Here is a 16139-nt window from a genome sequence, read left to right as displayed (position 1 = left end):
GGGGAATAATTTCGAGCTTCTTATGCGAAACTTTTCACCTCCCATATCGCAATTGAACAGTGAAGCACGGTTACTGTTTTCCATAACACAGAGACATCATAGCATAGCACTTGCACAGTGTCACTCATCTTGCAACTACATAGAATTCTCTTTCTATTGCGCTTTCCCACGGACTTCATTGTTGTTATCCATTTGTCCTCTCCAGCTCAATGGGAGGTCAGTATTAACCTTCGATCTTCTTCACTTCACGATTGTCGCCGCTAGAGCGAGCCAGTCCGCTAGGATCGATACCAAGATGCAGCAAGCCAGTATTACGTAAACCCAGCATTAGGAAGATGCTACTGCTATGACAAATTCCAAGGCTGATTAAAGGGGTTTCATCGCTATCATCAAGTCTCTTGCCACCGTAAATCAGACCCATCACGCTCGTGTCTATTCCCGTCTTTTCTTCAATAATAGCTTTTAATTCGCTGACTGTGTACGTTTCCCGCACCCTTACAGCGAATATTTCGCCTTGTAACCCAAACACAAACACGTTTATTACGCGACTTCTCAAACTAGAACGACCTCCAGTTACTCCCAGAGAAGGAAAAGGTTCCATGATGTAGGTTGCTTCGAACAGTTCGTGTATGTTACTTGAAGGGAGTCCATCTTCACCGAATATTGCTGCAAATCCAGCATTCAGTAAATCCAAATTTGACATTATTGAAAGGTTCTCTCGACAACCAGCTCGTCTTCAGCGAATACAGGTGAATTATTTCATGCTAATGTAGCGTGACACTTAACTCTTCTTCCTGTTATTCGTGGAAACATTAGTTGTTTACCATCTGCTCGTACAAATTGATTGATCGGCTTTTAGCAGAAATCCATGCATTAAGTAAATGCAACCCCCTCTCCACCCCCCCACACCCCCCTTCACCACCACCACCACCATTAAAAACAGAGAAGGTTGTCTTATGCTTCTTAGCTCGTGAGTCTAGATTATTAAAAAGGTGATTTTTTTAAATCATGTAAACAGCTAGAAGGTAATTATCTTCAGCATAAAAAAGAGTGAGCTTCGGTTTGACGCATTCAATGTAACTTAATTAACAGGAAGTATTCGCGACAAGAGTAGCATTCGTGTATTTCCTTGTTATATTCCCCCGCTGACGCACTACAACAGTTTATTTAGAGATTTAACCCCTTTATAAGTGTCTAAGCACTGATGGAGCCATCTAACTAGCAGAACAGCCTGTTTAATTTGCCGTTCGAAAGAGAGTATTTTAGTTGTCCCATGGATATCCATAGACGTGGGGGTGGGGAGGGAAAGGCTTATAACCAGATAAGTGATTTCTGCGTTATCCATTCTAGCAAAGACTGAATTAAGATTGAGGTGCGTCGACTATCATGTGCTATTGCTAACCTCTACATGGAGAGTTTCGAAGAACAGGCGATAACTACATCATCCTACGAGCCTAGGTTCTGGAAACGCTACGTGAACGATACCTTTACCATCCTGGATCGCGAAAACGTGGATGACTTCTTACAGCGTCTAAACAGCCAGCAGCCTTCCATCCGCTTCACCATGAAGACAGAGAATGACAAAAAACTCGCCTTCCTAGACACCGCAGTTTTGAGAGAAGCCGACGGGCCCCCTCACCACCAGCGTATACGGGAAGCCCACCCACACCGATCAATACTTAGCGTATGATTCACACCACCCTCAATCAGTAAAACGCGGTTTTGTTAAGTGCCTTTACGAGGGTGCTAAACGTCTCGTAATAAAACCCTCTGTCATCTCTGAGGAGAAAAAACATCTGTCATCTGTTCTGGTTTCTAATGGTTATCCTTTTCCTTTCTTGCAGAAACTTACCAAGACCGGAAAATCAAACAACAGTGCTGAACCCGCCATCGCGTTCAAAGCTACCACGGTTTTACCTTATGTCAAAGGTCTGTCCGAACAGCTTCGCCGTTGCCTACAACAACAAGGCGTACGCGCTGTTTTCAAGTCGGAGATTACGCTAAGATCTCAGCTAGTACGACCAAAAGACGCTGTCGATCCGGCTAAACAAGATGGCGTAGTTTACAGGAATCCCTGTGAATGTGGCAAGGTGTACATCGGAGAGACTGGAAGACCCATGCCCGAGCACGATCGAGACATCCGACTCGTCCGTACCGAGACCTCCGCCGTTTCAGAGCATGCCCACAACACCGGACACAAGCCACTCTGGAACGAAGTAAAGTTGATGGTGACCCTTATTACTACACGCGCAGGATCAAAGAGGCAACTCATATAAGGCTTCACACTGACAACATCAACAGGGATAGTGGAATAGAAATTCCAATAGTGTGGATGTCCACGATCAAAAAAAACAACAACAGGAGAGCCGTGCGACAGCGGACCGCCAAAGGAGCAAATCACTGAGTTAAACAGTTAAGATCGAAATGCGCCAATCAGAGCTGTTGAAAAACAACTAATCACAGCAGAGCATCATGCTTTATAAGATCACGCATGACCAGTCGACCTCATCGCCTGAAGAAGACTAGCATTATGCAATCGAAACGTCATGATCTACTAACGCGCGGCTTCTACAAAAAATCATTGAAAATAAAACGATTAATGGCGAAGTTAATGCGAATATTAGCAGCGTAGAGAGTTTCGTATGTGTGATCTTATGACTGTGCACAAAATTTACTATTTTATTTATTTTGAAGATGGGGTTGTTAGTTTAATCACTAACGGAGAAGTATTATCCAAAAAGGATCGTTAACGTTTCCAGGATGGAGTTCTGTGCGTCTTAATAGGGACATTAAGCAAACCACGACGGCGACGGCAGCGAGGACATGGAAAAACAGAATATCTGATAGACAGAACAATAGCTCAGCGCGTACGTTTGGAAACTTTGTACACTTCTTAGCCGTCCTATGCAAAACAACAACGTGAAATCAACACAATTTGCGTCGTCTGCGAACCGAAACCGCGACGGCAAATTATTTTAATTTCCATTTAGAACTCAACGCTTCTTTAATACGTCATGCTGAAGTTGATGTGTGGCGCCGTATGAGACGGTAAACACATGCAGCCATTTTTGAAATTCTAATTAAAGGTAGAAATTTATTTTTTAATCGAAGTCTTCCTTGGCGTTGCCGTCCTGACTGCTTAAGGTCCCTATTACTGTGTTATGAATAAATCCTTCACCAAGTATGTTAAACTATAACGGGGGAGGGAGGGGAAACTAGCTATCGAGCACACCACGCCCGGCGTAAGGCATCAAGACTCTCAAACTGTATTTTTCTACTTTTCTTTAATCACTCGGTTCTCCATTACACAATTCCACGTACATCCAAGCTTATTTCATTCTGTGTAACCGTGATTAATCTCTTAGGCTCTCACACTTTGTATTTCACACGTGTATTTTGTTAGTGTGCTTGTTGAGGAAGCGGACGCGACTCATGCTGGTCCTTCGTCATGGTCAGTGATTTCGTTTGACAATAATCGTTTGATTTGCGCTCTACGGAATGTTTTTGCCATAATCCTTTAACTCAGGAACTTTCCGCACATGTATGACGCTGAATATCATATTCATGCTAACAGGAATGAGTGAGAGTTGCAAATTTTGTGTCAAGAAAATTGTATCGTCCGATTATATATATTATGTTTCTCCCTCATTCATTCGCGTCGCTGTTGTGTTCTAAGAATTAGCATCCAATTGCAACTTCTTTGATGAGCACACCGTAAGGACGTATGCCTCCAGATTTTGACAGCCAGTAGTCAGCTCCAGTACCTGTAAATACGGCTGGGATAATCTGGAGGTGATCAGGATCGACACGATTTTGTAGAGCAACTTTGTAAACTTTACCATTATGTTTAAAAGGCTTTGCATCACCCATCCGTTCAATCATTTCAATAATGGGGCTGCTGTAGATGCCGATGCCAAACCTTGCACTCGGGCCGGGCCTTAAACCCTGTTTTATGATGCTGTGAACGAACTCGATATTTGTACCGTGATACGAGACGGGCCATTCTCCTTTAGCTGGTGCATTACGTAGCCGTTAGGACCGAGCCAAATGTTGCCGTCCTGGTATCTTCCGAGAACGTTTAAAGCTATTCTGTACCAACCGTACGGTCGTTGATATGGATAGTTATAGTTCCCTCTAAAGCAGTTCCAATAAGGACGTATGACGTTCTGGAAATCAAAATGGAATCGAGGATCAAGCTCTGCTAGATCTACGTAGTCAACTACGATATTTTGGATGGGATTCTGAACAATTATTCCATTGTGAGCTGAACTCGTGATAGCGCGGAAAGGCGATGATGACGGTGGTTGCCAAAAGGGAACCGTGTTCAGGTGAGTTTGACTGAAAAGTTGATGAATAGAATTTGAAGGAAGCCCTCTACCAAAAACCGCTGTGAATGCGGCGGATACCAAATCTTGATAAAACATGATCCTAGTAAAATCTATTTTTGTGATCAAAGCTGTAACTGAATGAAATAAAGCTTCGGATGGCCGGATGACGTCAACTACTTCTAATTCCTGTTTTTCGTGGAAAAAAATGCATAGTAATATTGTTATGATCCCCGCTTATTGGCAGTTACTTAGCAGTTATTTTTGGTTCGCAGACAACATATAGAATGGCTGGACAAGCAAACGTTGTATTGCTATTAATCACGTAAGTCTGCAACACACACAGTTTTATTGACAGCTTATCGAATGATAACAACAACCGCCTGTTGTGAACTTTATTTAAAGAGACATTCTTAACAGTTCCGGATATTCTAGAATATTCTGTGATGATTACATCATATTTTGTGTATTAAACAATATCAGCATTACTAAACATGAGTAGGTAAATAGTGGAACGTTCTGGAATATTTTCTATAACATTACAAAAATATTATCCAAAGCTAATGTTGGATAAAAACATCATTGACATCAACCATGGAAACCCAAATAAATGTGATTTCAGGGGTTTAACAAGCATGCTCTTCCAGCATATTTTGAACGAAAATGAGTTCGACTACAAACCAAATTGTCTTTCAGGCTATCATGCATAAGAAAAGCATACACACGCTTAAATTTAGAAAATCTTATCCTTAAGAATTCGGGTAATTGTCTTGTCAGACAGGACTTTCACATTTATTTGACATTAATTTACCTTCAATGAAAACTTTAAAAGTTATTTTAAGAATGCTGTATAGTTGAGAATTCCCAGGAATTCCTAGGAATTCTAAGTCCTCGCAAAACTGAAGAGGATTCTTCCTCCATTCTTTCTTTACCAGTAATTCCAAGCTTTTCAAATCAGAGCTTATTTGCATAGTTGGGAATTCCTATCAAGTGCCACGGTGCTTTTTCATGTAAATAATTTCAGAACCTTGAGCAGGACATTTGAATAGGATCATGGAACAGATAACAACTGTTTGCCAGTACCGGTCAGCGGTACTAAGATTTAGCATGCGTTTCGTTGGATCGATCGTGGCTTCGCATCAGCTGTAATGCCACTGTTACTCGGCGGAAAGCAGACTCCGACATCCGTCAGAAGGAGATCATCTCGGGTAGATTTCCGATTACGAAATCCGAGCTCGCCCGCTGTTGTCTTCGTGATGAAGGCCCTATTTAGCATATTAGACCCGCAAAACAGAGTAGAAACGAACACGTGCTTCGTTTTCGCTCATGACTTCGTATTAGGCGTAAGATATTGCTTTTTTTTTTTCGTTGCTTACCTTTATTACAGACTCCACAAAATTTTTGCGATGCCTCCTTTTCACGGATGGCCGATTACAACTACAACATAGTAACACCTCCACGAAATCTGTCAAAAGGAGGATTTTAAAACACCGGAAATGGAGAGGAAAGATAAATGATACGGTCGATTAACTCCCAGACAATTGAATGGTCCAAACTAGCAAAGGCGGGAAATTTGTTAACGTGCGAGAGATCAAAGTATCTGTTTGCTCACTCAATTCGTATTCAGCGTTCGGCCGTATTCCAATCGATAATAAAGTCTCCTTCTCGTTGTGTGAAATGTTGTAGCTGCAAGGAGTTTTTTCACAGGAAATGCATTTCAACAATTATTTTGGAAGATTCAAGTGCAAACTGGCGTTGTCCAAACTGCGAAAGAGCCCTTAAGCAGGAAGAGAAAAATAACCATTAATTTAACATGTAGTATTAAAAACTGATTCTCAGAACTTCCCATTAGTTGTTTATTAAGATAATCGTCGAAGTGAAATATATATGTGTAGTAATTTTTTATCTATTTAGAAGTCGGCTAAAAGAATTTTTAAAATGTATTCATGAGAAACTGTTTCTTATAGATCTTTCCCTAAGTACGCTCTTGCGTTTAGAATTGAATATCCTCATCTAAATATTGTAAAAAATATTATCGTAGAATATTTTCAATGATGATCATGGCACAACGCAGATAGAGAAAATATAATAGGTGAGACAAGTCACGGATTATCCTTGTCGCCTGCTACATTATATTCAAACTTAATCTCCGTCCAATCGAGGCAATGTACAATTTTTTTTTTTTCAATTACCATATTAGAAATAACAATATATCGCTTAAACTCTGAACGTAACTGCGTTAAATTTATTTCATCAGAAATCCAGAAGATTTCCGGTGTTTAAAAATCCTCCTTTTGACCATAGTTAGTAGTTAGTCCCCTCAACTAACTATGTTTTGACAGATTTCGTGAAGATGTCATTACGTTGTAGTTGTGATCGGCCATCCGTGAAAAGAAGGCGTCAAATGTATTTTGTGGAATCTGTCATATAGGTTAGCAACGAAAAAAAATGCAAATATCTTAACGCTAATACAAAGTCATGAGCGAAAACGAAGTAAGTGCTCCTTTCTACTCTATTTTGCGGCTCTAAAATGTGAAATAGGGCCTTCATGAAAACATCGGGCGAGCTCGGATTTCGTCATCAGAAATCTACCCGAGATGACCTCTGGTGTTGTAACATCCTCCTTTTGACAGATTTCGTGGAGATGTCTCTATATTGTAGTTGTAATCGGCCATCCGTGAAAAGGAGGCATCGCAAAAATTTATTGGAGTCTGTAATATAGGTAAGCAACGGAAAAAAAAATGCAAATATCTTAAGGGTAATACGAAGTCATGAGCGAAAACGAAGCACGTGTTCGTTTCTACTCTGTTTTGCGGGTCTAATATGCTAAATAGGGCCTTCATCACGAAGACAACATCGGGCGAGCTCGGATTTCGTAATCGGAAATCTACCCGAGATGACCTCCTTCTGACGGATGTCGGAGTGCGCTTTTACTCAGCAGCTAGTTGTGTCCCTGTTTGATTAAACCCTTACACGAATTGGTCGTGCCTCAGTTCTTGTCCTTGGCGCTTAGGTAAATATCATGTAGAATATATAGTTACATGTACCTTTTATGGCTGCCAGAATCATTGGGTTCAAAGGAGACTAAATACATTTGTGCCTTTTATGTTAGAGATACACTGAACATCTTTTGGAATTATCTTACCTAAAAGTCATAAATGTAAGTGAGATGCGCCACTTCTTTGCATGGATCCTTCCCAAGATCATGAGTGAGAGTATTTTCCTTGGTGGGATAAAGGATCCCAAGTGGGATCCCGGGTAGAAGGCATAAGTCCAGCCTAAACTCCCAGGTGGGATGCAGAAATCCCACCCGAATTCCCACCCAAGATCCCACCGTTCCCACCTAGGATCCTGGGTGGGATTGTCAGGAGGGTACGTACTAGACCATTGTATAATTTACTAATAAGAGATAAAGGTTTCAAGCAGTTGATATCAACTTGTACAACTGACAACAAAACTGGTATTGATCACATATATACAAACATATCCCACAAACATATCCCACTTGGATGTCCAAGTAGGTGTTTTTGAAACATATTTTACAGACCATAAAGCCATTTGGGCTTCATTTCATGACACTGTGAATTAAAATATTGTTTCACTATTCATTTCACCATTAAGAAAAACATGAAAAAATATGATACAATATTATCTGCAAAACCATAAAGTGAAATGTATTATTTTAATACTAAGTCTCCATTTCTATTCTGTGAGCTGCTGATCATTCTGGATATTTTCTCATGCATACAACACCACAAAGCTGCAGCAGTTATTTGTCATGTGGAGAGTGCAGTCACATAGCTTGAACCAGGCAATTGACACGAAAATGATGGCTCAATGTGTGTTTTGTTAAAGAGGAAAATTGAAGAAGATAGTGCTCCTGCAGAGAACAGAAAAAGATAAGCAAAAGTAGCCGGGCAAGTTTTCAGGAGTACTCAAGGAAACAAAAACAACAGAACCCATGGAAAAGAGCAAGTTATAACTCTACTGTGGTATTAATTCCTTTAGTACTGTTGAATATTTTCTTTGACATATCAATGTATTATAAAAATTATTGACCTTGGCTCTTCCTGATATCCACAACATCTCAGTAAGCATTGTGGGTCTCAGCCTTTGGCTTCAGCTGATAATGCTTACCTTGCCCTTGATAATTCTGGATATCATGAAAAACCTCTTGTACATGTTATGGAGATACATTGTAACACTATTTACATTTAATGGGAAGGAATATGAAATGCTACTTCTGTGGCAGACAGCTATTTTGAAAATACTTGTCCGTCATATTTATTGTATAAATGTTATCCTTCGGATTGTTTTGGTTTTAAATTTTATAAATCAGTGTAATTTCCCTTTTTTTTTTTGGTTGTAGAGCATGGTAATGAATATAAATCAATAAAATATAAAAATCAAATCAAATTGAAAAACTTTCAACCAAAGATAATTTTTTTAAGAACCAAAACATATACATTGATCATGCCAATTAATGCTGAATATCTATCACATGAGAGGTGGTTAAGTAAATAATAAGAAAAATATTTGTTTAAACATATAACAGATGGACCCCAAAAAGCAGACTAACTTCTTATACAATGTGTGTTTTCAATAGATTCAAAAGATCTATCTCTAACTTAGACTACCAGTGAAGTTCCAGCTTTCTACCTTATCAAGAATTCTTGTATGCAGACTTTATTTTTTGGAACATCTTTGGGGTGTACAAAAAAACACCAAACTTGAGGAGTTTCAACTTCAATTTTTACACCGAAAAATATAAACAAGGAACCGCACACCACCCGTGAGGTTAAGTGCACGGCATTAACCGCTAAAAACGTTACGTTGGATATAAAAAGTTAGATCTAGATCAACCCTGACACGCCAGCTATAACAATGTCAAGAGAAAAGGCTAAATGGTGAAACATGCACTTCTCATGCGATGTTGAACGAGAATAAGTTTAATTAAACTAAATTTTTCCTTAGTAGAAAAGAAACATTTTTAATGTTATTTAAAACCATATCCTTTAGTATTTCCTTGTGTCAAGGAAATTGGGAAAAATTTCCGCACAGCCCCATACTTAATTATGCATGTACATCTTACTGGTGATACACTGAATAATAAAGCCCCATATATGGATGTATAATGATGTATGGGGCTGTGCGGAAATTTTGCCGGAAATTGTATCGTGCGATTATATATATTTTGTTTCACCTTTATTCATCGATGTCGCTGTTGTGTTCTAAGAATTAGTATCCAGTTACGACTTCTTTGATGAGCACACCATAAGGACGTATGTCTCCATATTGTGACAGCCAGTAGTCAGCTCCGGTACCTGTATACCGGGCTGGGATAAAACGGGATGTAAAAGGATTGACACGATTTTGCAGCGCAACTTTGTAAACTTTACCATTATGTATAAATTCCTTTGCATAACCCTTCCGTTCAACCATTTCAATACTGGGGCTGCTGTAGATGCCTCTGCCAAACAATGCATTCGGGCCGGGCCGAAAACCTTGTTTTATGATGCTGTTAACGAACTTGATATTTGTACCATGATATGAGACAGGCCATTCTCCAAAGGCTGGTGCATTACGCAGACCGTTAGGACCGAGCCAAAGGTTGCCGTCCTGGTATCTTCCGAGAACGTTTAAAGCTATTCTGTACCAACCGCGCGGTCGTTGATACGGATAGTAATAGTTCCCTCTAAAGCAGTTCCAATCAGGACGTATGACGTTCCGGAAATCAAAATGAAATCGAGGATCAAGCTCTGCTGGGTCTACGTAATTAACTACGATATTTTGAATGGGATTCTGGACAATTATTCCATTGTGAGTTGAACTTGTGATAATGGGGAAAGGTGATGATGACGGTGGCTGCCATAAGGGAACCGTGCCCATGTAAATTTGACTGAAAAGTTGATAGATGGAATTTGAAGGAAGCACTCCATCAAATATCGCTGTTAATGCAGCGGTTACCAAATCTTGATTAGACATGATCCTGATAAGATTTCTCTCTGTTATCAAAGCTACAACTGAATGAAATAAAGCTTCGCTGGTCAACTGGATGTCTTTATACTGCATACTGCCATATACGGTTGTATACTGCCATATACGGTTGATGACGTCAATTACTTCTACTTCCTGTTTTTCGTGGAAAGAAATACATAAGTAAGTAACTTTATTTAACCACATATCGCATATGAGCGAATAGCTCGTTTAAATGCAAATGTGCCATAAAAATTTACATAATTTACATGTATAAGTAATGAGTAATAGGTAAGAAATAAAAATTAATTATCTAGAATGAATAATTGCTATTAAAATAATCAGTAATTTAATAAAAGGGAATATCGGTGACTAGACTATTTGTTTACAAAACAAACAGCTGCAGTCATACGATGAGGATGAAGATTGGCGATATCACTACTATCAATGATGAGGCGCCCGTCTTCAATCAGCTGAACATGGCTGTTACCTCTGTCTTTACTTGGGAGTAAACAATGAAATTTCTTCCAAAATTCCCCGTGGTATTCGGAGTTTGTGGATACATTAATGCAGTATGACTTGAGGGAAGAACGTTTTAAGGATGTGACAAGGTTCCGTTGTTTCCTGTAGGTCTCCCAATTTTCAGATGTTTTCTTCTTAGTAAACCTTCTGTGGAGACGATTTCTAGTGTTTATAGCCTGGATAATTTTTGGTGTCATCCATGACACAGCATTGCCGCGTACTAATTTCTTCTTAAGTGGTGCGTGATGATCAATCACTTCAGTGAATAATTTATACCAGGTCGCCCAAATGTCGTTGATATCATCATGAATAAACGCACAGTCCCAGGGGACACTGTTTAGATCCTGGAGAAAAATATCAGTGTCGAACCGTTTCATCGAACGATAACTAATGAGCTTTGGTGGAGGTTTAGGAAGCTTCCACTTACGAATTGTGACAACCATGTCATGATCACTGATACCGAGTTGTAAGGTCGTAGTACAGCAGAATCGTTGCGGATGAGTTGTCAGTATAACATCAAGAAGTGTACTCGATGTATCCGTTATTCGGGTAGGCACAGTTACAATGTTTGTTAGTTGAAAACGGTCACAGTATTCAGATAGCCGGTTGTCAGGAGAACAGCTATCATTGTTGAGCATGTTGAAGTTTAAGTCACCAATAATGAGTAATTCATTACGGTGATTGTACAGATTTTCGGTCGTAGAATAGAGAGTTGACAAAAATTCCGTCGGTTTATTTTTGTTGGGAGATTCTTTTATTTGTTTTAATTAAATACCACATTTTTATATTACGTAACGTTCTAGAATATTTTTTATAACATTACAAAAATTTCTCCAAAGCTAATGTTGGATAAAAACGTTGACATCAACCATGGGAACCCATGGTGTTTAACAAGCATGCTCTTCGAGCATATTTGTCCTGAAGAATTCAGGTAATTGTCTTGTAAGAAAGGGCTTTTACATTTATTTGACTTAAATTTACTATCGATGAAAACTTATATTATACTTCTAAAAATAAAAAATATTCAAACATGGCGGGCGTTGAAAGCCTTTTATTAAATAGTTTCTGCGTTATCCATTCTAGCAATGACTGAATGAAGATTGAAGTGCTCCGACTATCATGAAAGATTTATTCTGGAAATGGTACCGACCGGTTAAAGGTTAAACCAAAGTTGGAGCGAACAACGTTGAATTCCAATTCTTTTTTTTTTTTTCGTTGTAATTTGACGGAAATGACACAATACTTTAATATATCATCAAGTTGATATTTTGATGTTTTATTTGGTTGATATTTTAATATTTTAAAAGCTTTTCAATGAGTTCATAATTATTTCTTCCACGATTTCCATGCAAAAGGCTACGAAAAGAAGTTTTAACACATATAAGGAAAACTGTTTTTATTTACAATGCCTAACTGAATGCAGGGTATAGTGTCGAGCTTTTTATGCCAAACTGTTAACCTCCAAAGTCTCTATTGAAAAGCAAAGATAAGTTACTGTTTTCGATGACACAATGACTTTAAAGCACATACAGCACTTGCTCAAACTCGCCTACTTTGTAACTACATAGAATTCTCTGTCTATTGTGCTTTTTCACCGACTTCATTGTTGTCATTCCTTTGTCAGTCTTCTCCAGTTCAATGGGAAGTATTAACCTTTGATCTTCTTCACTTCTCGATTGTTGTTGTCAGTGCGAGGTAAAACACTTTGTTCCTTGTTCTTCCTTTTTCGCGATTGTTTACCCGCCGTTTCTGCGTCTTTCTCGAGCTTACTGTTTCCTTCAGAAATATGCTCCTCGGGCGATTTACAGACGTTTTTTTCAACAGTTCCTTTACACGTGCTGCACTTCACATCACAACACCAGACAAAATTGCAATTGCACTTGTAATCCTCCTCGACTTGGATCGTATTGAACCCGCGCCCACAGCACAATGTCTCACATGTCCCGTTACCTGCGGCTGTGGTCGTGTTCCCGTTGTAACACACCCTTCCCGTGGTTCCTGGCCAGCCTAAGTCGGGGTTCGGGACGCAGTAATCCGGAGACTTCTGAAAGAACACGAGGCTGTCACGCCAAGACTTGTCCTTAGTCTCATTAGCCACCACGAATTTCTCCCCCTTCTGATCAACAATCACAAGAACGCCATTGTCATATTTTCCGCGAAGATGGCGACTCACGGCGCTGAAAGGAGCCAAACTTCTGTAGCAGGTCTGCATGACACATGATACAGAAGGACCATGGCACAAACAGTTCACGACTGTGCGATTTTTTACGACCTGCAAAAATTGTACAGTCAAACCTGTAACGGTCTTGGAATGTCTTAAAACAAATTCCACAGAATAGAGTATTATAAAGAAAAGATAAAAAACGCCAATTTATGCTAAAAATTAACCACTCAATGTACAAAAACTTGTTTACTAATACTACCAATATTAAATCGAGAGATAAATGAGGACTAAATTTTACGTGGATCCTAGTTTTATTTGATCAGTTCCGCGTTAACTGACCATTCAATACAGGTGGAAGACAAAATAAACAGGCTGTTGGGACTCAGTGAAGGGAGACCACGGCTGCTTAATAGAGGTAAAAATAACAGTGATTAAAGGGAAAAATTTTCGAAACTTTGACGACCGACCGCTATATACAGGGTGATCACTTATTACCGTACCACTTAGTTCGACTGTATTACGATTCTACTTAAGAGGAAGAAGAAAATTTTTCAGTTTTTAACAACCTATTCATGTTAATGAGAGATTATTTGCATCACGGAGAATTACCGTTTTTGAGTAAAATGAAATGTCGAAATTATAGTTTGCTGGGATAGAAAATCAACTCTGAGCTAAGAAAAGAAAGGAGTGCCTTTCGATTAAGCGTCTTAAAACTAAAACCAGAATAATCACAATTATGCTAGGGCCAATCAAAAGAGATATCCCAAAAAGCCAATGAGGATTCAAAGTAAAAAGAAATCAGCTAACTGTCTGATGCGCGGGAAAACACATGTGACCAAAGTGCAATTGGTTTTTACTTTAGTTTTGGACATTGTTGACGTCATTTCTACGATCAATAAGGTTACAGATTATAGAAAACTGTGGTCAATGTTTTAACTTGTTCACCAGATCGCACTCTGTTAGTTTTTTTTTCTTCTGGTGGGAAAGCTAATCTTAAAACTCAGAATTTACTCATAGAAGCCTGTTACCCACGTGAGAAGCGCTCAGTTCTCGAAGAAAGAGACTTACTGCCCACTTACTAGGGATTATGCTCCGTGCAAGCCACAACTGATAATTGGACGGCGCGGTTTAGTTTACCGAGGGATGAAAACCTCTGTCGGACGCGAGGATAGTGCATGGAGTATGAAAACATATATTTCCATCAATCCTTTACAACATCAATTTGTGAGAAAATAGAAAAAGGCTTGAAAACACGTGGGCGTTTGTTTATTTATTATTTCAGGACTCACCGTTCTTCCGACCATATTGTTGTGAAGATTCATTTTTGCCCGAGCATCGTTTTGCTGTTCATCAGAATCCACAAAAAGCTTGGCAACTTCGATACCGTGAGCGATGTGATCGTAACATCCAGACCACACAAAATCTTCTCGGTTTCCTCTTAGTTGTGTTTGGTTGCAAAAGCAGTTTTTCAGGTCACCGCGGATGCAGCCTTGAGCTACCGCGTGTACAACTCCAGCCGAGGTAATCGCATACACGAAGGCAGTTTCACGGCTTGCTGCATAAAGGAAGAAAAAAATATCATAAAGAGGAACTGTTACATCATTACGGAGAGCGAAAAGCCGTCTTTTAAGGGCCTGTCGGCAGAAATTGATCAGAGAATCTTTGCCAAAATTGTCACTTATTTTATAAATTTTTTTATTTATCTATGTTTTGGTTAAGGATTTTTGAAAGAAAAGAGTCTAAACGAAAAGGTCCTTCGAAGCTTAGCAACTTTCTAATCCTACAGTAAAGAACGCGTTTTTTGTCAATATTTTCCTCTTCCGTTGTCTTAGTTAAAATTTGTGTTTGATTTTCATACAAGCCAAAGTTGATGGTGAATCTACAGCGAGCAGATACCATGCGCAGAGGAATTCAGAATCAATAGCGAACGTGCAATAGTATACAAATGCCGATAACATAACAGTTTTTAAGCCGAAAAATTTCGTCAGCCGTCGATGGTCTTGTTTAAAACTATGTCATTGTCAGAGATCACAAAATAAAACTATTTGCTCTATGATTCCCAGCAAATGAGCTCTTGAATTACTTGGATTAAATTTTGCCTTGGTTTGCAAAACGTTTACTGACAACAATTTTAACTGTTTAACTCAAAACGTTTCATGTTCGATGACTCTCCGCTTCTCCATCGCATGCAAGAATTTTATTGACTCCCATGTACCAACTCTCTCTCAAACCAATCGCGAATGTGTTTATTTTATATACGTACCTATCTTCAAGACTTTTCCAAACACACTGAAATCCCGAGGTACCGTGGAGCAATTCCACCTCTCGTTCTTCATCTGCTGTTGGCATTCTTCAATTCCTAGCTTGGCGCCTTTCCCAATGCTTATCAAAACATTAGGGTTCTTACGGCACAGTTCGAAGTTAGGGAGACCAGCTGCATGGTTACAGATGGCCTTGGAACCAAGCTGGAACACTTGTGAAATGAACCTTTATTGAAAGAACAAGCAATTAAACAATCTGAAGATCTGTGTTTTTTACCACAACTACTACCTTGTTGAAGCTGATATTTTGTGTTTATGTCCGGGAATCTCAATCTGTACAGGAGAAAGTCAATGAAAAAAAAATCTTCTACCACCAACGTGAAGCTGTTCTCATCGGGAATAAACCCAGGAGAAGATTGAAAACCACAATCGTCACGATGCTCCTCATATTTGGCTCTCCTTTGCTTTATTTCTGTTCGTTTGCCCACCTCACACTTCTGCTCTGAATGGTTCAACGCTGCAATTTACGACGAATGAATGTCGCTAAATTTAGAAGCAACATTCGTCAACAGTGTCAAACCGCTGAGGCATATCAACGAAAACTCCCTCGCGAAGTGTTCTTGGACGCACCATCTCTTAAACTTTTATTTTAGCGGGCGAGTTGGATTTGGAAATGGTACTGTGATGATTTTGTTTCTCAGAAAATGTTAATAGTTGTAATAGCTTTTAGGATAGTGATATCGATTCTACATTAGAACTAAGTACCGAGACATTCCTTGAAAGTGCGATTTGTCATCTCTTTTTTAAAAAGATGACACTCTCTTGTTTTTTTCTTAAGTGGTGTGTTTATGTTCTTAACTATGGAAGCCGCCTTAAAATCGATTGTGCGAT

At 39.3% G+C, this 16139-nt stretch overlaps 1 protein-coding gene across 1 annotated transcript; it reads right to left on the bottom strand.

The window, feature by feature from the left end:
- Window positions 1–12221: 12221 nt before the first annotated feature.
- Window positions 12222–15937, bottom strand: LOC131773858 (protein Wnt-2b-A). Its single transcript, XM_059089823.2, has 4 exons — window positions 15620–15937; window positions 15251–15474; window positions 14277–14542; window positions 12222–13095 (listed from the first exon to the last, which is right to left on the bottom strand). The coding sequence occupies exons 1-4, from the start codon at window positions 15694–15696 to the stop codon at window positions 12472–12474; spliced, it is 1191 nt and encodes a 396-aa protein (XP_058945806.2). The 5' UTR covers window positions 15697–15937; the 3' UTR covers window positions 12222–12471.
- Window positions 15938–16139: the final 202 nt, after the last annotated feature.

This window comes from Pocillopora verrucosa, chromosome 14 (genome assembly GCF_036669915.1).
Source record: "Pocillopora verrucosa isolate sample1 chromosome 14, ASM3666991v2, whole genome shotgun sequence".
Classification (NCBI taxonomy): Eukaryota; Metazoa; Cnidaria; class Anthozoa; order Scleractinia; family Pocilloporidae; genus Pocillopora; species Pocillopora verrucosa.
The sequence above is the reverse complement of the archived record's forward strand: the minus strand, read 5'-3'. Positions and strand labels throughout refer to the sequence as shown.

Excerpts from the sequence above, each read along its gene's own strand:
- LOC131773858 (XM_059089823.2), bottom strand. The coding sequence starts at position 15,696 with ATGAGGAGCATCGTGACGATTGTGGTTTTCAATCTTCTCCTGGGTTTA. Across the intron at positions 15,475-15,619 it reads AGAACAGCTTCACGTTGGTG|GTTCATTTCACAAGTGTTCC; the intron begins GTAGAAGATTTT and ends CTTTCAATAAAG. Across the intron at positions 13,096-14,276 it reads ACAATATGGTCGGAAGAACG|GTCGTAAAAAATCGCACAGT; the intron begins GTGAGTCCTGAA and ends CAATTTTTGCAG.